At 35.3% G+C, this 20,259-nt stretch overlaps 3 protein-coding genes across 3 annotated transcripts in view; 1 reads left to right on the top strand and 2 right to left on the bottom strand.

The window, feature by feature from the left end:
* Positions 1-7,131, bottom strand: part of LOC148954049 (uncharacterized) — a 101,522-nt gene extending 94,391 nt beyond the window's left edge. Inside the window, exon 1 of the mRNA XM_089085768.1 lies at positions 7,052-7,131. The gene's annotated coding sequence lies outside the window, so the exon portion shown is untranslated. The remainder of the gene's footprint in view (positions 1-7,051) is intronic.
* Positions 4,618-8,057, top strand: LOC148954048 (uncharacterized). The gene is made up of 2 exons (XM_089086106.1): positions 4,618-4,848; positions 7,878-8,057. Exons 1-2 carry the CDS (start codon positions 4,618-4,620, stop codon positions 8,055-8,057), a joined length of 411 nt encoding a protein of 136 aa, XP_088942232.1.
* Positions 8,058-17,701: 9,644 nt separating this feature from the next.
* Arp5 (Actin-related protein 5) overlaps positions 17,702-20,259 on the bottom strand; it is a 74,967-nt gene continuing 72,409 nt past the window's right edge. Inside the window, exon 13 of the mRNA XM_089086897.1 lies at positions 17,702-17,951. Within this exon, the coding sequence (XP_088943023.1) occupies positions 17,737-17,951 (215 nt within the window). The 3' untranslated portion in view covers positions 17,702-17,736. The remainder of the gene's footprint in view (positions 17,952-20,259) is intronic.

The raw sequence follows: 20,259 nt of genomic DNA, 5'->3' as shown, positions 1-20,259 counted from the left end.
CAACCTTTGCCTCACTAAAAAACCACATGGACAAGCCCAATTGCCAGAAAAACACTGACATTGACCAGCTTACTAACAAACTGAACGAGCTGAAAACTGTTGTTTACTAAAAAAAAAATTATGATCTGGTTCTTCTTGTCAAGGTATGCCCAAAGTCTAGTAGTATTAAGTTGGCTGAATCCCATATTAAGTTCCCTGGATATTTTGTTATTTTGAATTTACAGTCACCAAATTGTAGATGTCGTACATTGGCACTTGTCAAAGCATCCTACAGTGCCCAACAATTTAGTATATCCTGCAACTTAGATTATGTGGAAGCTATGGGCTATGGTTTGATCTCACTGATCACAACAACACAGTGGTAACTCAAATAGGCTGCATATATAAGAGCCATTCTGCCCCAGATCAGCTTGAAACAGAAAGAGTGATTACAAGTATGTTTTTAATGCAACTACAAGCTTCAAAGGGAATTTGCTGATAGGGTGACTTCAACTTCCCCACCCTTCACTGGAGAGAAGGCTTCCTATTTGACCCTTTCCAGCAGGACAGAAGCTCCTCTAACCCTTTCTCTGAGTGCCTTCATGATCTGATCCTACCTCAGATATTTGAAAAGCCAACCAGGCATCAACTTTCCCAGACACCAACCCTCCTTGATGTGGTGTTCCTTAGGAATGAAGAACAGCTAAAAAGCATTAGTTCCCACCCCCTTTAGGCAAAAGTAACCACCTTGTCATCAAAGTCAATTTAGCCTTACACAAGATAACAAATGATTATATCAAGAAGACTTACACCAACTATGCAACAATCAAAGGAGAGTTGAGTGGCATGGACTGGGGGTCTTTGCTTCAAGGGGAGGTAGATCAATAGTGGATTCCAAGAAGAGTGACAATGCTCCAAAGAAAGCACACTTCTACCAAACATGTTCCACAGCCCAAGCCACTCCCATACATGACCCTTCAGATACATAGAGAACAAAACCAAAAAAAAACAATACTGGAACAAGTACCATAGAATGGGGAAAGATTATTAATATGAAAAGTTAGCAAAGCCTCAAAATAAACTATGAAATCTCAATAAACAACTGTATTTAAACTTTGAGTCCAAGCTTGTGGATGATAGGAAGAGAAACCCAAAAGGTTATGGAACTATGCATTCAGCAAAGATAATAGTAGATGTTCAATAAAGAAACTGAAGAAATCTGATGGCACAGAAATTACTGATCTGTGACCAATTGCTCAATTACTCAGCAAGCAATTTGCATCAGTGTTTACCAATGAACCTCACAGTCCTTTCCACAACAGTCCAGCATATAGTGTACCAAGCCTTATGCCGCCTATCATGATTTCTCTGGGGTCTGTCACAAAGCAACTTGAAGTTCTAGATGTTAATAAGTCATCAGGCCTGGATAACATTTACCCAAGGTTCCTAAAATAAATGGCTAGTGAGATATCAACTCCATTATGTCAAATGTTTCAGAAGTCTCTTGACTCAAAGACTGTGCCTTTGGATTGGAAGAACTCTCACATTATACCAATATTCAAGAAAGGTGACAAGACAAATGCAGAGAATTATTGGCCAATCAGCTAAACCTCAGCTGTAGCAAAAACCCTGGAATACATTGTGGATGCCAAAATTCTAACACATCTTCTGTCCAACAGTATACTGTCACCAGACCAGCATGGCTTCCTTTGGGGAAAGTCAGTTGAGACTAACTTATTTGAAACCTATAATATCATCACTGGCATTCTGGAGAGAGGAGTACCTGTTGACCTTATTTTACTTAACCTTGCCAAAGTGAAGGACAAGGTGCCCCACAGACACCTTAGGGCAAAATTATCAGCAGTTGGCATCCACACTGATGTACTAGAATGGGTGATGAATTTCCTGACAGACCAGGAGCAGCAGGTCCAACTTTTCACCAATAATGGCAAAAAAGTATTTTCCAAACCATGTGATGTTGTCAGTGGAGTTCCTAGGAGTACCATCCTAGGTACCCTGACCTAGGACCAGCTGTTCAACAAAGCCTGCAGTCTGACCTCCAGAGAATCCAGAAGTGGACCAGTGAATGGCTGCTTGAGTTCAACATTGTTAAATGCAGTATCCTCAATTTTGGCAATAGCAATCCTCACCACCAGTAAATCATGCATGACTAGAAGTTGCAGTCTGATATTCAGCTACACACCAGTTGTGAAGAACAAGACTTGGGAGTACTTGTTGATGAGCAACTGAAGTTCCATGGGCATTGGCAACAAGCAGTGTCAGAAGCTAATTCAAGTCTAAGCCTGCTGAAATGCACTATTATCAGCTGCTACCATACTGTCTTCCTGAGACTTTACAAGGCTGTTGTTAGACCATTCTTGAACTTTAGAACATGTCTGACCTCCCCCTCCTACAAGCATGATACCATTATAACTGAAGGAGTTCAAAGATGCACCACCAAATGCATCACAAGTCTGCAAAATATACAGAATGATAAGAGACTGGAACACCTAAAACTACCATTGCTGGTCATCAGATGTTGCAAATGTGATATAATGCTGACCTACAAAAATAATTGTCAACCAAGCAACGCCCTCCTAACCAAACATATAGGTTGACACAACACTAGAGGACACTTACAGAAGCTAGCAAAGCAAAGAGTGAAGACCAGAATCTGCCAAAACTTTTTTACTGAGCATATTTCCAACAACTGGAACAACCTTCAAGACAAAACTGTGACTGCACCCAGTAGTACCTCCTTCAAGTCAAGACTTGAAAAAGAATGGAATGACAAGTCATGGAAATACAAGTGGGACAGTCCATCCCTCTCAGCTGCCATCTAATGCATCATCACTGGACCCATATCACAGTGGTATTCCAAATTACCATAATTGACATGGAGCAGAACAGATCCAGAATGGAACTTATTTTTCTCTGAAGTGCAAATTAAGGTAGGCTAATTAGTTCATTTGTCATTTTAGAATTTTTAATCCAGTTGCTTTTGTGTATGATGGAAGTGTTATATCTACTGAAAGACAATCAACTGTTTCTAATTCTGATTTATCCAAATCTAAAATGAACTCTGAAAGTTTTTGGACTGCATATTCATCAACAGCTGTGAGAACCTTTGCCTAACTAAACAACCACATGGACAAGCCCAATTGCAAGAAAAACACCAACAAAGAGTAAGTCTAACTTTTTCTGCTCTTGTTATTGACATTGACCAGCTTACTAACAAACTGAATGAGCTGAAAACTGTTGTTTACTAAAAAAAAATTATGATCTGGTTCTTCTTGTCAAGGTATGCCCAAAGTCTAGTAGTATTAAGTTGGCTGAATCCCACATTAAGTTCCCTGGATATTTTGTTATTTTGAATTTACAGTCACCAAATTGTAGATGTCGTACATTGGCACTTGTCAAAGCATCCTACAGTGCCCAACAATTTAGTATATCCTGCAACTTAGATTATGTGGAAGCTATGGGCTATGGTTTGATCTCACTGATCACAACAACACAGTGGTAACTCAAATAGGCTGCATATATAGGAGCCCCTCTGCCCCAGATCAGCTTGAAACAGAAAGAGTGATTACAAGTATGTTTTAATGCAACTACAAGCTTCAAAGGGAAATTGCTGATAGGGTGACTTCAACTTCCCCACCCTTCACTGGAGAGAAGGCTTCCTAATTGACCCTTTTCAGCAGGACAGAAGCTCCATTAACCCTTTCTCTGAGTGCCTTCATGATCTGATCCTACTTCAGATATTTGAAAAGCCAACCAGGCATCAAATTTCCCAGAGACCAACCCTCCTTGATGTGGTGTTCCTTAGGAATGAAGAACAGCTAAAAAGCATAAGTTACCACCCCCCTTTAGGCAAAAGTGACCACCTTGTCATCAAAGTCAATTTAGCCTTCCACAAGATAACAAATTATTACAGTATATCAAGAAGACTTACACCAACAATGCAGCAATCAAAGGAGAGTTGAGTGGTGTGGACTGGGGGTCTTTGCTTCAAGGGGAGGTAGATAAATAGTGGATCAGATTCCAAGAAGAGTGACATTGCTCCAGAGAAAGCACACTTCTACCAAACATGTTCCACAGCCCAAGCCAATCCCATACATGACCCCTCAGATACATAGAGAACAAAACCAAAAAAAAAAAAAAACAATACTGGAACAAGTACCATACAATGGGGAAAGATTATTACTATGAAAAGTTTGCTAAGTCTCAAAATAAACTATGAAATCTCAATAAACAACTGTATTCAAACTTTGAGTCCAAGCTTGTGGATGATAGGAAGAGAAACCCAAAAGGTTATGGAACTATGTATCCAGCAAAGATAATAGTAGATGTTCAATAAAGAAACTGAAGAAATCTGATGGCACAGAAATTACTGACCTGTGACAAATTGCTCTATTACTCAACAAGCAATTTGCCTCAGTGTTTACCAATCAACCTGATGATCCTTTCCCCAACAGTCCAGCATACAGTGTACCAAACTTATGCAACCTATCATGATTTCTCTGGGGTTTGTCACAAAGCAACTTGAAGTGCTAGATGTTAATAAGTCAGCAGGCCAGGATAACATTTACCCAAGGTTCCTAAAAGAAATAGCTTGAGATATCAACTCCATTATGTCAAATGTTTAGGAAGTCTCTTGACTCAAAGACTGTGCCTTTGGATTGGAAGAACTCTCACATTACACCAATATTCAAGAAAGGTGACAAGACAAATGCAGAGAATTATTGGCCAATCAGCTTAACCTCAGTTGTAGCAAAAACCCTGGAATACGTTGTTGATGCCAAAATTCTAACACATCTTCTGTCCAACAGTTATACTGTCACCAGACCAGCATGGCTTCTTTTTGGGAAAGTCAGTTGAGACTCACTTACTTGAAACCTATAATATCATCACTGACATTCTGGAGAGAGGAGTACCTGTTGACCTTATTTTGCTTAACCTTGCTAAAGTGTTTGACAAGATGTCCCACAGACACCTTAGGGCAAAATTATCAGCAGTTGGCATCCACACCAATGTAGTAGAATGGGTGATGAATTTCCTGACAGATCAGGAGCAGCAGGTCCAACTTTTCACCAATAATGGCAATAAAGTATTCTTCAAACCATGTGATGTTGTCAGCAGAGTTCCTTGGGAATAGAAGCTCCTCTAACACTTTCTCTGAGCCCCTTCATGATCTGATCCTACTTCAGATAGTTGAAAAGCCAACCAGGCATTAACTTTCCCAGAGACCAACCCTCCTTGATGTGGTATTCCTTAGGAATAAAGAACAGCTACAAAGCATAAGTTGCTACCCCCCTTTAGGCAAAAGTAATCACCTTGTCATCAAAGTCAATTTAGCCTTACACAAGATAACAAATGATTATATCAAGAAGACTTACACCAACTATGCAACAATCAAAGGAGAGTTGAGTGGCATGGACTGGGGGTCTTTGCTTCAAGGGGAGGTAGATCAACAGTGGATCAGATTCCAAGAAGAGCTTACAATGCTCCAGAAAAAGCACACATCTACCAAACATGTACCAAAGCCTAAGACACTCCCACACATGACCCCTCAGATACATAGAGAAAAAAACAAAAAAAAAATACTGGAACAAGTACCATAGAATGGGGAAAGATTGAAGTTTGCAAAGGCTCAAAATAAACTATGAGGTATAAGTTTAGAATTGTGGCTCCTGATTAGGAGACATGTTGAGAAAACAATTCTTACTTTAAAATATGTATAATGATCCTAGTTAACATATTATCCAAGGGGAGAATTTTTATCATCAAGTCTTTCCTCTTAAAATCCTTCTTTTTCCAGTTTAAAAGAAGAAAATTACAATAGACCTCCATGCTGACAAAATGCATAAATCTTTTGAAACTGCCACTGTGAATTGCCAAATAAGTTGTTCTATAGATAGTGTTCATTCATCCTGGTCATTTTTAATTTTTTTTTTTTAAAGCAGTGGCAAGAATACAAAATATTAATACAACCTAACCTAAACTAACTTCAATTCAAAATCAATGGATGTGGCCAGGAACTCATCCACTGAACTTGGCTCAGGAACTTGGCCAGAATTAACACTATCTATAAAAACAATTTATTATAGCAGCAATTTCAATAGATTTATGTATTGCATCTTAGCATGGAGGTTTATTGTTGACTTTTTCTTTCAAGCTGGAAAAAGAAGGATTTTTAGAGGAAAGACTTGATGATAAAGATTCTCCCCTTGGATAATATGATAACTAGGATCATTATACATATTTTAAAGTAAGAATTGTTTTCTTAACATGTCTCCTTATCAGGAGCCATAATTATAAATTTATACTAACTATGAAATCTTAATAAACAACTGTACCCAAAATTGTAAATATAATTTAATTGTATATTATATATTTCATTTTAATCTATTTTAGTTATATAATTTTTTGGTTTCTAGTTTCTTTTTTTTATGCTGAAGATGCCTTGTTATATACAAGCAAAATATTTGTTGGATTTTTGTTGTTTCTCTTTGCTTTATTTACTGGCCATAGACCTAGGCCTATTTGTTGTCTTTACATTCTTTTCTTTGTTTAAGTTTCCTGATTTGGGTTTTCAATCATTTTGATTCTAATGGTGTACTGCTGTGATGATTTTTGGGGAGTCTCAGGCTTTATTTCAAATATTTCTGTAATTTTTTTTTCCAAACATCATTTTAGCCTAAGAGTAGGCTTAGGCAGGCATGTAAAAAGTTACAAAGCTGCATATATTTACAATTTCCCATTGGTATCTACATCTTCAAATTATTTTAAATAGCCTAATATTTTCATCCATAGCCTATGTAGCTTCTAGTCTAGGGGGGGCAGCTGATCTTGTGATGAAGGGCTGGGGGAGAGGGATCTGGTGATATTGGCAGTTCAAAAAACCTTAAATTGACAGCAAGTTCTATCATACCTATGAAATCTTTATTAATAAGTAATCACCAAAAATTATAGCCTAAATCATCAATAAGCTTCACAATCAATCTTCTTGGATTAGAGCTGAAAATTTCCGAACTATTATGGATAAAGTGATACCAAAATTTAAGCCATTTACCAAAATTCTTATGGTCACAGACTAGATCAGGATTTTCAGTCTGTAAAATGTTTAAACCAAACAAAAATCGAATTTTTATTCTTTCATTTCCTCAAAAAACGTTGCAAGAAATTAATGCTTTGTCTTTTCACATAGATGTCAGTGAAGATGAGTTATAACTAAAACCCAAAGAGTATGCATGCTCTTTTACTAAAACATTCTAAAGACTAAAAAAGCAAATACTACAAAAATTCTCTCTATTGTTCAAAAATATAGAAAATTTTAAAGTTTTAGTCTATTAATTTTTCAAAAAATACCAAATAAAGAGTAAAATACTGATCTTAACCTTATATTATTAAATTTCTAGAAATCTGTTTTATGGGCTGAGTGTCATTTAAATTCACTCTCTAGAGTAAAATTTGGGTGTTAAAATTTTAAAAAAATATACTTTTTTTAAGCTATTCTCTTGTTTAGCTTTTAATGGAGTATGCAATGATGAGATGAATGATGTTCAGTGATGAGATGGTATTTTAAGCTATTTTGCTTATTTATTTATTTTTGGAATATGGACCCGTTGTGAAATAGGCATAAAAAAACTAAAAAGGATCTTTACTTCAACTGTTTCATGGCTACAAAAAAATTGTTAAATATTAGCTGCGTTATCGATCACCGTTCAGTGAAGCAGTTGAACTAACGAAGTTAGACGTTCAATTGCTTAATTTTAGTCTTTATTACACGAAGGACGTTTTTGAGGCCCTTTGACGTTCTTCGGTAAAACAGGAATTAAACATAACGGCTAAAGGAGTGTGGTTTTTTAAACGCAGTCAACAACTGAAATTTCTCGAAGATGACAGCTAAAGAAATTGAACCTATATTTATCCGTGGAGCTCAGCTGCTTCAAGCTAGCTTCTCTTCCTCAGAATTAAGTGATGAAGATGATATTCAGACAATCCATTTGCTAAGTTCCATGCTAGAAGCTGACTCAAGTAATGAGGAAGGCTCTATCATTAGCACTATCAGCCTTTGAAAGCATCAAAAAGTTTCACTTTTATAACACTAGGTTTGTCCAAGGTCAATGACCTTTGGAGTCAAAAGGAGTTCAGAAAAATACTTCATAAGACCTTCCCAGGGCAATAATTTGGTCCATTACACTAGTTCACAAACATGTAAATGGGGAGGGGCAAATGCTTTTTTTCAAAACCTAATAGGGTAAAATTGTTGTTTTATCATAGGAAATACCAAAAAAGGAATTTTTCTTAAACTCCCCCCCCCCAAGAGTATTTTTCAAATTTCAAGCAGGAAGGGTTTTCCCCCTTCAATTGATGCTAATGCTGGCTTTTGATCTAAACCTGAAATTTTATTCAGCAAGCACAACCTTTTTCCAAGATAGTAAAAAGGCCATCATCTAGAATTCAAACTAGACAAGTCTAAAGTCTTACCTTAATGCTTCATCTGAAGGTCAGGAGTAATATTCCAACAAGTAATAAAAAAAAACTTAAATTATGTTAGTTCAGAAACTATCACCCTAAAACTGATGAGGATATTTATAATAAGGCAAATCTAAAACAATGCATGCAAATTTAATCGATTGAAAAGTTAATACCTTTGCATACTGAACCTAATTGTAACTAATTATGCAATGTCCTACTTTCCTTTTTGAGCAGAAACTCAAGTCATTTTATACAACAGATTAAATTTAAAATTATAGGCTAGTCAACCAGTTACCCTTAACTCTCCCTACAAATTAAGAGCCAATCCTTTGTTTTTGCTTGTACCAAATACTTTCCATGTGAAAAGAATCTTCAAACCTTCAGCTTTTACTTGAAAATAGCGATTTTTATAGTGTAAGACTTTTAAACGGTTTGATTAATACAAACTGAATTAAACAGTAAATTCTATACAGTTTGACTCCAAGGTGAACGTCCAACGTCCTTATAATCAAAGTTTGACGTTCTAATACTTTTCGCCGTAGACGTTTGACATCGCCAGTCAGAGTTATACTCGACCATAAACGCAAACAAACACAACGGTGAACGTGTCGGCCATCAAAAACAGAATTTAAGCAAAACGGCGATCAAAAATGCATTTATTTAGCTCTGAATTAATAATAAACTGGTTTGCACCAGGTATTGATGTTATGTTTTTCTACTGTTTAGATATTCTACACTTATTTAAGCAAAATTTCCTGGCGAATATCCAAGTGATTTTCTTCTAGAGCTGTCTTCCCAGCTCCCCAGTACGAAAATTTTCTTACAACCATACAAGTTTCATTAGTGTTTTACTCCTTTACATCAATCACCCCTCCCCAATAAGGACACATGAAGATAATATATGTGTTTCACACTCACGATAGTACGCAGAATTTTGTGGCAAAGAAGACAGTTTCAAAATTTTCAATAACAGGGTATTACATCAAAAGCAAGAATAAAGGAAAATCGAAAAAAATACAATATTATAAGGAACTGGCAGTGAAAGTACATAAGAAAATTTTAGAGGGCAATTTTGGCACCAAGTGGCAGTATATCCTCATAAACCGCAAGGGCAAACATGTGGTTTTTCAATATAATTGAAGTGACTGGTTATCTCAGAATTTCACTTTATGATAATTGACCCTTAATGGGCCAACATTTTGAGTTTGTGCCAGAAAATGGCCAAGAACAGCACTTTGTTGTACTTAAGAAATGAGTAGCTGCCGCTTAAAAAGTACACTGGATACAGGGACTAGTTTTTAAATTAACACTTATTCATCTATCTATAATTTCCTAGGAAACTGCTAGTCCTACTTTCGGCTTGGTATTGGTGAATCACATGATGTGCAAGACTAGTGAATGAATATGTGCAAGTCCAAGGTTTATAATCATGCAATAGCATTGGTGCAAGTGAGTGAAATATAAATGATCGGAGTTGGTATTTGAAAATGTTATAAGTATACATATTAATCGTATTTCTCCTTATTCATTACTTTTCTCTGTTTCTTCTTTAGTACTATATTTGCTTTGTTATTGATTTCTGTTTTTTTTTATTCCTATAAATGCTCCCAGTTGTTAGTTATTGAAAATAGAACTGTTATTTGGATGGTAAACAGGATTAAAAATTTAAACGCAAAATCCAGACTGATATTTTCCCCGTCATATTCGTGCTGATTCAACAACTGTTTGGAAGAATAGATAACAAATAGGCGCTGTTTTACACTTCCCAAGCAGCTAAACCTTATCCATGCAATGCAACCCTCATTTAACCCAACCCCATTAAACTGAACAGCCATGTAACTCAGTCCCATTTAACACAACAGTATAAACCAACAGTTTAACGAGGGAATATATCTTTAAAATCGCCCAGAATCAAGGAATACAGATCAAAATATCACTAGCTCAGTCAAGCTGACTACTCAAGAAATGGAACCAAAATACGCGGTCAAATAAAAATACCCAATATATAATAAAGAAAAACCTTCCCTTTTCCAATTGTACCCTAAGGCGGGATTTAAATATGCATAAAATCAGAGATATGGTGCATTTTCATCACCGCTGTTCCATAGCTAGAAGAAAAAAAAATAGAGTAATAAGATAAAAAGCAGAAGGTAGTTATACTCTCGTTCCAATGACGGACCTCCAATTTCTAATGTAAATGCTTGGTTGCCATCTTTTCTTTACTTTACACTTTTGATTCATCCGTCCTTGGGTAAACTCGGATCAATATTAAAGTGCGTATTATTAGTATTTTTAGGGGGTACACGATTTATTTAATATTTAGAAAACCAAGATTTGTTTAATATTTTAGCTATAGTTTACTTAGTACCGGTAACTGAGAAGGGGTACCTAAAATGTTTGTGGGTAAAAAGAAGTATAGTTTACTAAACAAGTTTGAGAACCACTGGCTAAGAGGATGGCATAGAAGACTTATTTTTACTTTATAAAAAATAGTTTTTCTTTCACTTAATTTTGGTTAGAGTTTATTTTTCTGTGTTTACAGGTTTTGAAACTTTAATTCTAATGACCCAAGTCGGATTTAAGCCATATTGCTTTTTTTAATTGTCGACTTATTTTTTTTTAATTCCATAAATCCTTACGAATCAAAACTCAGTAGAGATCTGAGCCTCAATACATTCCATTCGGCCTCTTTTTCGCTATAAGCCTATTTTTGAAATTTTCCTTTTTTAAGAAAAAACGTCTGCTCAGAAATCTGAAACTCTTCTGAAAAATCTGAAATCTGAATGACGTTCAATTGAATTGAAAAGCACATAACTGAAGTCAACACCCCTACATCGTGGGTTTTCAGGCCGTTTTCGAAATTGTCAAAAATAGTTCTCATTATTATACGATTTCCAACATCTCCACTGAGTTTATCGTAGCCGTAGCATCTTCTCATGCTCTTTTCTCAAAATTTGCCGTGTTTTCGGCTGCTTATTTCTCAGCTTAATCTTACTGGCCACATTTCTTTAGCAAGTAGCTTTTCTGAAACCTTACTTCATTCTGCCCAGATTATCGTTATTGCTTTACAAAAGCGTTAATATCTTACAGCTCAGTGATCTTAGCAAAAAATAAAAATAAAAACTTGTATTTTACCTTGTTCAATCATATAGATTTTAGCATCCCGAATTCATATATAATTTTTATTTTTAATAACCTGGTGACTCTTTTTTTTTTACAAGCGACCTACAAAGCAAAGCCGGTTTGGCTTAAACTTGTTTATTTCTATTATTCGTGTCTAGCAGATAGCTGCCAGGCTACTATTCTCGAGGAGACAAGAATTGGCAAAATTTGGGAGATTTTTTTTTTTCTGAAAAGGAAAAAGACAATTCCTGACAGGATTGGACTGCACGAAAAACTGATGGAAAGCAAAGCTGGGTTATAAAAGAGGCCAATGAAAATTATATTGGCTAGTGGCAAATAACGAGCGAAGAAGCAAGTTATATAAAAAAAATGACCACACACCCATTGTCATAATCAAATTTCATGTATAAACAACTTTTAATAATTAGTTTCAGTCATTATCTTGCAAGGAGCAGAGTTTATTGGCATACTAACGTTGTAATCCTATGTCCTTCAGGATGGGGTGCTGAGTTCAGGCGTAGCAAATCCTTTTGCTTGGGGTAGGGACAAGCGGTTTGCCTCTACATGCTCGGCTACCATGAGTCTAGGAAGCTTATGGTTAAACAAATTCCCCGACGCAAGGACCTTCGCAGTCATTTCTATTTTTTTTTGTCCATTTTACTGTCAATAACTTATAGAAATGAATAATATTATTCAAAACATTGCAAATAATGACAGATTCATTGTTAACTGGTTTTCAGATAAAAATTGATTGTAGGAATGGGTGCGTGGTCAATTTTCAAATTAATTACTTTTAGACCCACCATTTGTGACTTGACGGTATAATTTTTGTTAGCCCGTCTTAGAAGCCAGCTTCACTTTCCATTGGGTTTTGATGACTTTTGCTGCTAAGACACAGCTTATCTGGAATAACTCTCTCAAAACAACCTGACATAGATTCGCTAAAAATCGTGACCATTGCTCATTTTAATGAATTAAATTGTAGACATCGAATGCAGGGTTAGGTTCCCCTAATGATTTATCACCACTTTTAGTGATTTGTTCTTCTTGCCTAGGGATTTTAGTGTGGCTAGTGATTTATAGCATTTTTTTTTAAAAACACATATTCTTTTAGCTTTTTTTTGAATAGCAAGAATACGGCAAAAATTCACTGGAAACACAACAAGAATGCTTCAATGACAACAGAATTAGTGTTGGGATTCTAGTTTTGAAGAAAAAGTCTTCAAGCTAGAAAGCATATATGCCCTAATAAAAAGTACAATACGTTTATGTTTCTTTACATGTTACTTCTACCATCAATGCCTGCTACATTTTCTTACTAATGTGCCTTCGCTCTTTGAGTTGAGCTGTCTGACAAAATTATCTAACCAGTCAAAAAGGTGAAAAAGAGTACCAAATGATTTTATATATTTCTAATCAACCCAGGTTCACTTGAACTATCGGATCCAAGCGATCATAATGTAGGTCATAGATCAAGAGGCGTCATTTATGGGAAAGGGAGGATAGAGAGGGGGAGGAAGCAAAAGAGAGAAGGGGAGAGAGGCCTACAATATTTCCCATGAGTTGATAAAATCATGACACAAAGCACCATTGCTTTACTGTCTCATTATTTAAGTAAACAAAATTAATACAATCTTGAGGTGAATTAAAGGAGACGAAAATACTAACATAAAAGCCCCTGAAATCTTAAAGTGCCAAAATCATGTTCTCAATTGGTACGTTGTTTACTAGGTTGAAGCTATTGCTGCAACCTAGTAGACATTGTTGCAACCATCACTTCAACAAGATATCAAAAATATCATTTTAGGGAAAAATCTTTGAAGCGGAGATATTGATTGTATATCTTTAATTTTTAAATTCCAGCTGATAAATCAACGAATCACTAGTCTTACGTAATTAGAAATGAACACCCACATTTTCTGTCACTAACATGTGATGTATCTTGTGAGACATTGCTCACAAAAGCACAACTATAGTCAGTAAAAACTAGTAGCTACATTTATAATGGAATATATCTAATGTCAGTCGGTTAATTTTTTTTTAGCTTAATGTAGTCACATAGCACATAGATATCGACAATTATAAGAAGTATCACCTTGAGTGTCGATATCCGATTTTTTAATGTAATCCAGCTCTATTTGCAAGTCAACTGTTGACTATGCTTTATGTACCGATTTCCTTTTAATCTTTTCAAAATGTTTTAACTGAAAATGTATTATTTTAATTAAATAAAACTAAGAGGGCGGTTTCATTTCTTGACGCACTAGGATAGGGGGTTGAGGGGGTGCTGACTTTTCATATTTGCGATATGTTTTGCTTGCTTTTAAGTTTTAGCTTCAATTTTTATTTTATTCTGAAAACCATGTGTTACTACATATTAATATATCAAACGACTGACGTTCTTTTTCTATTCTACACTGCCTCCACTCTTGAATTAAGGACCGCTTCCTGAGTCAACCAGTGAATAATATTAGAGATGTTACTATATTTCTCCTACATTTAAATTAAAAATGAGAGGCTTAGTATAATATCTTCTGTATTCTTGATGTAGGAAATTATCACAGATTAACCACTTATTATTCCTATATTTAGTGGTTGTTGTCATAGACTAATGAATATAAAGGTATGCCAGTACACAGAGAAAACAAACCTTGTCAAAAGATATGTATTGTCAATTGAATGGATACTCTTGTCCATCAACGAATCCCAATACTGGCTGAAAATCCTCAAATCAATCAAAGCATAGTTAAAAATATAAATTAATTATATACAATAATAAATAAATAAAAAACAGAGTTTTGATAACAACAGATACATCAAAAGAATCAAATTTTTTTGCTGATTCGAAATAAAAGTTCATTAAGTTTAATGTTGCCCATCAACAGTTATGGGGCTGAGAAGAATTTGCCAAATTTTTGAAAAAGAGACAAAAACCCCCAAAAACGCAATGTGATCTTAATGAAAATCACACTATCAGATTCAGGAAATCAGAGGCCCATTTGGCACCGGTTTCAAGTTCCTACATACAAAAATGTGGAATTTAGCATTTTTTTTTCCCTGAAGAAAGATAACGAATGTGTGTTTTATTTGTTTTTCCCTGGAGAGATCGTATTGAACCCGTGATCTTAGAAGATCGGAAGAGTGCTCATTTGATAGAGAATAAGACGTTCTAGAGAGCCCTTTTAAAGTAACCAAAAGATCGGCTAGCCCCCCTTCCGCGCCCCCTTTTTCCCCAAACATGTCCGATGAAAATTTTGAGATATTCATTTTGTTCAGGAAAGTTGAAAGGTCCAAAAACTATGGCTTTTGGGATAATATAACCCCCACCCCACAGACCCTGGGAAAAGGGCTGTAAGTTACGAAATTTACCTATTGTTTACGCATAGTATTTGTTACTGGGAAGTGTAAAGACATTTTTTTTTGGGAGGAGGGAATTTTCTCCTTGGAGGGATTTGCTACAATGTATATGTTCCATGGAAAGGGAGGTTTCCAGGAGAAATTTTATATTGAGAGAATTTGCCAGAATTGTTTGCGAAATTCTTTTTATTTGTCATATTTTGTCTTTGCCGACTAAATTTTACATCTGGAGATGTTCCGAGGGAAATTTTCAGAGGGGTTGGGATTGTCTGGAGGGTTTTTCCATGGGGGATTTTCCGCGAGAGAAATTTTCTGCGGAAGAAACTTTCTATGGGGATGGGTGAGTTTCCCGGAAAAACTTTCCACGGAGGGCGCTATCCGCCATGATTTGAAAAACGATCAGAAATTAAAGAATTTTTACATGAAAGTATGCTAAGGAGTTTTTCAAAGCGGAATCGCCCGTAAGAAATTTTTCTGGGGCATTTTCAGCGAGGATGGAATTGTCCGGGGAAATACATTACGTGGGAAGAACTTTACTTTGAGGGGTTTTCTGTGAGGAAAGAGAATTTTTCTTGGAGGGAAGCTGGATTTCTCGGCATTATTTTAAAAACGATCAGAAATTAAAAAAAAAAAAAAAAAACTTTCTCAGTTGGAAGTAAAGAGGAACATTGAAGCTGAAAACAAATAGAAATTATTCTGTATGATGGAGGGGGGGGGGGTCCCGTGCTCAATATCTTACTCTTTAAGCTCAAGTATGACTTCTTTTCCCAATTCTTTAAGAACGACTCCTGAAAACAAGGGCCGTTTAATTAGAATAAGAAGCTTTCTTAAAAGTACTAAAATATTTTAGCTCGAAGAGCAAGGTATTGAGGAGGGGGCAAACCCTCTCATATACGGATTAATTTCTGTTCGTTTTCATTTTCAATGTTGCTCCTTACTTTCAGTTGAAAAACTAGTTTCTTTTTTATTTATTTTTTAGCAGAACTAAATCTCAAATGGAATGTACATACATTTAAAGACACGTCTCGTATATACCCATGCCAATATAAGATAATAAAAATAAGGGTAAGTAGTGGATGCAACACTAAACTCTATAGTCTACACCGACGGTGCTAATCTCTGTTTCATAGCCCTTCAGCCCAGAAGCACGATGGGAAAGGGGGAGGGGAGTCATTCTGTGCTTTTATAAACCCTTCCTGTTCAACTTCCCAGATTTTTCTTGGTACGCATTTAGGGCTGGGTCGACTTTACCTGAGCTTACAAAGTCACCCCCTGACCCCCTTTCCTGACCAAATAATCAGCAACATCAGGACTAGAGCCCCTTTCTTGTGGATTGCAGGTCTAGCACACTAACCACTCGGCTATCCAATAAGATGTGCATACGGGGACTACAAAAAATGTTATATAATGGTTGCACCATAGCTGTGACCTAGTTAAGACCAAACCACAGTCAATGGTAGTCGAAAACAAGAAAAATGTCCTTTGAAATAATTTGAAATAAATTTCTAAGTTTGAAAGTTTCGCCATTTGACATTTGTCACGAAAAAACGTTTCGAAATTCCGGAAAAGAGCGGCAAAACTCTCTGAGACAAAAAGCATACCAATGAAAATGATCCGAGCCAAAAATTTTTAACAAAAGGCTATATAATGTTTCATTGTTTTTCAAAAATTTGTCTGTTTTTGACTTGTGTTTACTTTTTTTGTAAAATTTACAACAGATTTAAAGTTGGAAACGGTTTTAGGCGCTGCCAATAAACTCATAGTCGTCCATAGATTACGTTTTTGTACGATTAGGAGCTGAACATGGTGAAGAAACAAAAAACAAAATACCGACCAAGCATAAAAGACAAGACCTGACAAGTAGCTGAAGTGGGTAAAAACCAGGAGCAGTACAGACTATTTGTATTATCACAAAGGGATTGTTAAAGAAATACAAATGAAGTTTGTTCTTCCAAGGGGGGATTTAGGAGACTAGAACGACAATGTCGGGTTTTTAACAAGAAATATTAAAAATCAAAATTTCTTTGCTGTTATAGGCCAGGACCTTTTTTCTTCTGTTTTACAACATATTTTTTTGTAGTCTGACTATTATTCTTTCTCCGTTCTTTTTCTTCATAAACATTTTCTATTTTTCTTCATTAATTCACAAAAATACCGTGAGGGGGGGGGGTATCTGGGTAGGGAGACAATTGTGTTGTTTTTTAAGCTTTTTTTTATACAAAACAAGATATTTTTTAAAAAAATAAATACCAAAAGACAGACATTTCCAGAATGTGGTGGGGGGGGGGGGCGGGGAAGAGGTGGTTAGCGGTATTAACCAATTATATCCTTCAATCCTGGAGGTCATACACTTTCAATCTTAGCAAAATATATGGCAAAATAACATTACAATCTTCAAGGACACAGAATCAGAATCAGTGGCACCATTTCTCATTTCAATAGCGATTTTAACTGCTTCCTGATCCCTGGTTTGCCTTAGCAACAAATTAGTAAAAACGATTAAGGTAGCAAGTGACGTTAGTAGTTGGTTTGGAGTTGCCGCTAAAAAATTGAGCTTTTTAGGGGACATGAGGGGGCAAAGGACGAAAGACGCTTTCTCTTGCATACACGTTTGTAACTTCAGCTGCCTAGGACAGCTAAAAAATTTACACGGCAAGTTGAATTATACTCCTGTGACTGCTTAGTTAACAAGAAAAATTATCTGAGTCACATTCAAAAATATTTTATGGTATGCGGATGGAGCCTATGAAATAATTTAAAGGATGTAAAATAAGTTTATTAAAAATGAAAATCATGCTAAATATTATTAGACGCACAGAACGGTTTACCAAGAAGCTTGCCCACTTTATAATCTTCTTTTGTGATGAAATGAGAAGGGTCAGATTCTCCTTGATACCAGTGCTTGGCTCCTTTCCATGCTCCAAATAAAGGATCTTCAGAGACAGACACGTTTATCCGCGACTTAAATGGACGCAATGCACGCAAATCTGTTTCAACTCTTTCCTTTAATCCTAAAAAGAAAGAAAAAATGCTGACAATAAGACCATCAAGATTTTTGTATTGGCTGTAGAACTTAACGAAATGGTAAATATCACAGTTTTCATTTGTGACAGTAGCTTCAATATTCCTTAATCTTCCATTAAATTTTCAATCCCAAAAATGCTGAAATCATGAACTAGCCTTTTTCATTTTAAGCTGCAAGTTAATTTTACTGCAAAAAGTAGTTTTTAATTTTGGTCCCTAACATATTGAAAATAAAAAGTCTAGTAAATACATACAGAGTTAAATACAGGCCCAGATTTATCAATAGGCCCGGGCCTAGGGGTGCAACAAATTATCACTGAATAATTTTTTTCTTATCAAAAATTGGACTGATGTCATTTATCGTCAAAGTGCCATTTGCAATCAGCCGCCGCGCTACCTATTCACAGAAAACTAATTTTTAAACAACGCAAGAATTCCGTGACCACTTGTAAACTGTTAGATGTCTCCTAAGAATGGCAGCTGAAAGTTCGGTATCACCTCTCTCTTTCATTACTTTTGGCTCATCAGTTGCGGTCTGTTAAGCGCATCCATTATCCCCAAATTTTCAGGGATTTCCCCAAAAATCATGCAAAAGCGGAGCGGCAAAAACGCTTGGGCCTTGAAGCGTCAAAGCTTTGAATCCGACCCTGTTTATAGTATTTGAGCATTATTCTGCTTCATAGAATACAAAAGAATTTAGATCTAAGCCTTCTATTTTAAGTGGCACTTTCAACAAGTAACAACAGTAAAAATAAGAAAAATAAACAAGAGTGAAAATTAGAAAGAATAAGACAAATAAATCAACTCAAAATAAGTCATTTTTTCAGACGTTTGAGAGGAAATGTTCCTCAACACGCTAGTAGTAGTAAATTAAAAAAAAAAATAACATATAACATCCTACGGAATCATATTGGGGCATGCAGCTATACGAGTTGGTGATTCACAGTAATAAAAACTATTGTCTAAGTCAGAATTTTGAGTTGGTCACTTGAGAATTATAGTCCAATTGATGTTTCCATGTTAAAGATATTTATATTATGTTAAAAAATTTACAAAAAACATAAACATCCTACAGATTCACATGTGTGCATGTAGCTATACGAATTGGTGATTCATAGTAAAAGAAACTATTGTCTAAGTCAGAATTTTGATTTGGCCACTTGAGAATTTTAGTCCAATTGATGTTTCAATATTAAAGATATTTATAAAAAGTTAAAAAATTTACAAAAACATAAAAATCCTAAAGTGATTCACAGTAGCAGGAACTAGTCTAAGTCAGAACTTTGAGTTGGTAACATGAGAATTTTAGCCCAATCATGTTCCATGTTAAAAATACTTACGTTATGATAGAAAGTTTACAAAAACATAAACATCCTACAGATTCATATTTGTGCATGCAGCTATACGAGTTGGCGATTCATAGTAAAAGAAACTATTGTCTAAGTAAGAATTTTGAGTTGGTGTCTTGAGAATTTTAGTTCAATTGATGTTTCCATGTTAAGAATACTCGTATTTATATCATGTTAAAAATTTTACAAAAACATAATCACCCTACAAATTCATATTTGTGCATGCAGCAGCACGAATTGATGATTCATGATAATAGAAAATATCGTCTAAGTAGAATTTTGAGTAGGTCACATTAGAATTTTAGCCCAATTATGTGTCCTTGTTAAAAATACTTATATTTGGGTTAAAATTTTTTACAAAAACATAAACATCCTACAGATTCATATTTGTGCATGCAACTATACGAATTGGTGATTCATAGTAATAGAAGCTATTGTCCAAGTCAGACTTTTGAGTTGGTCACATGCGAATTTTTAGCCTAATTATGTTTCCATGTTAAAAATATTTATATTAACATTAAAAAATTTACAAAACCATAAACATCATACAAATTCATATTTGCGCATGTAGCTATACGAATTAGTGATTCATAGTAACAGAAACTATTGTCTAAGTCGGAATTTTGAGTTGGCCACATGAGAATTTTAGCCCAATTATGTTTCCATGTTAAAAATACTTATATTTGGGTTTAAAAAATTTACAAAAAACACAAACATCCTATAGATTCATATTTGTGCATGCAGCTACACGAATTGGTGATTCTTAATAATAGAAACGATTGTCTAAACCGGAATTTTGAGTTGGTCAACTGAGAATCTTTGCCCAATTATGTGTCCATGTTAAAAACTTTTATATTATGTTAAAAAATTTACAAAAACATAAACATCATACAGATTCATATTTGTGCATGCAGCTATACGAATTGGTGATTCATAGTAATAAAAA

This window comes from Artemia sp. Qi Xiang Cuo, chromosome 3 (assembly GCF_049724085.1).
Source record: "Artemia sp. Qi Xiang Cuo chromosome 3, ASM4972408v1, whole genome shotgun sequence".
Lineage (NCBI taxonomy): Eukaryota > Metazoa > Arthropoda > Branchiopoda > Anostraca > Artemiidae > Artemia > Artemia sp. Qi Xiang Cuo.
This window is presented reverse-complemented; position numbering and strand designations above follow the sequence as displayed.

What these genes read in the sequence shown, in the direction of transcription:
- LOC148954048 (XM_089086106.1), top strand. Translation starts at nt 4,618, where the DNA reads ATGTTTAGGAAGTCTCTTGACTCAAAGACTGTGCCTTTGGATTGGAAG. An exon ending in CATGGCTTCTTTTTGGGAAA is followed by an intron (nt 4,849 to 7,877) that starts GTCAGTTGAGAC and finishes AATTTCTCGAAG; the next exon opens with ATGACAGCTAAAGAAATTGA.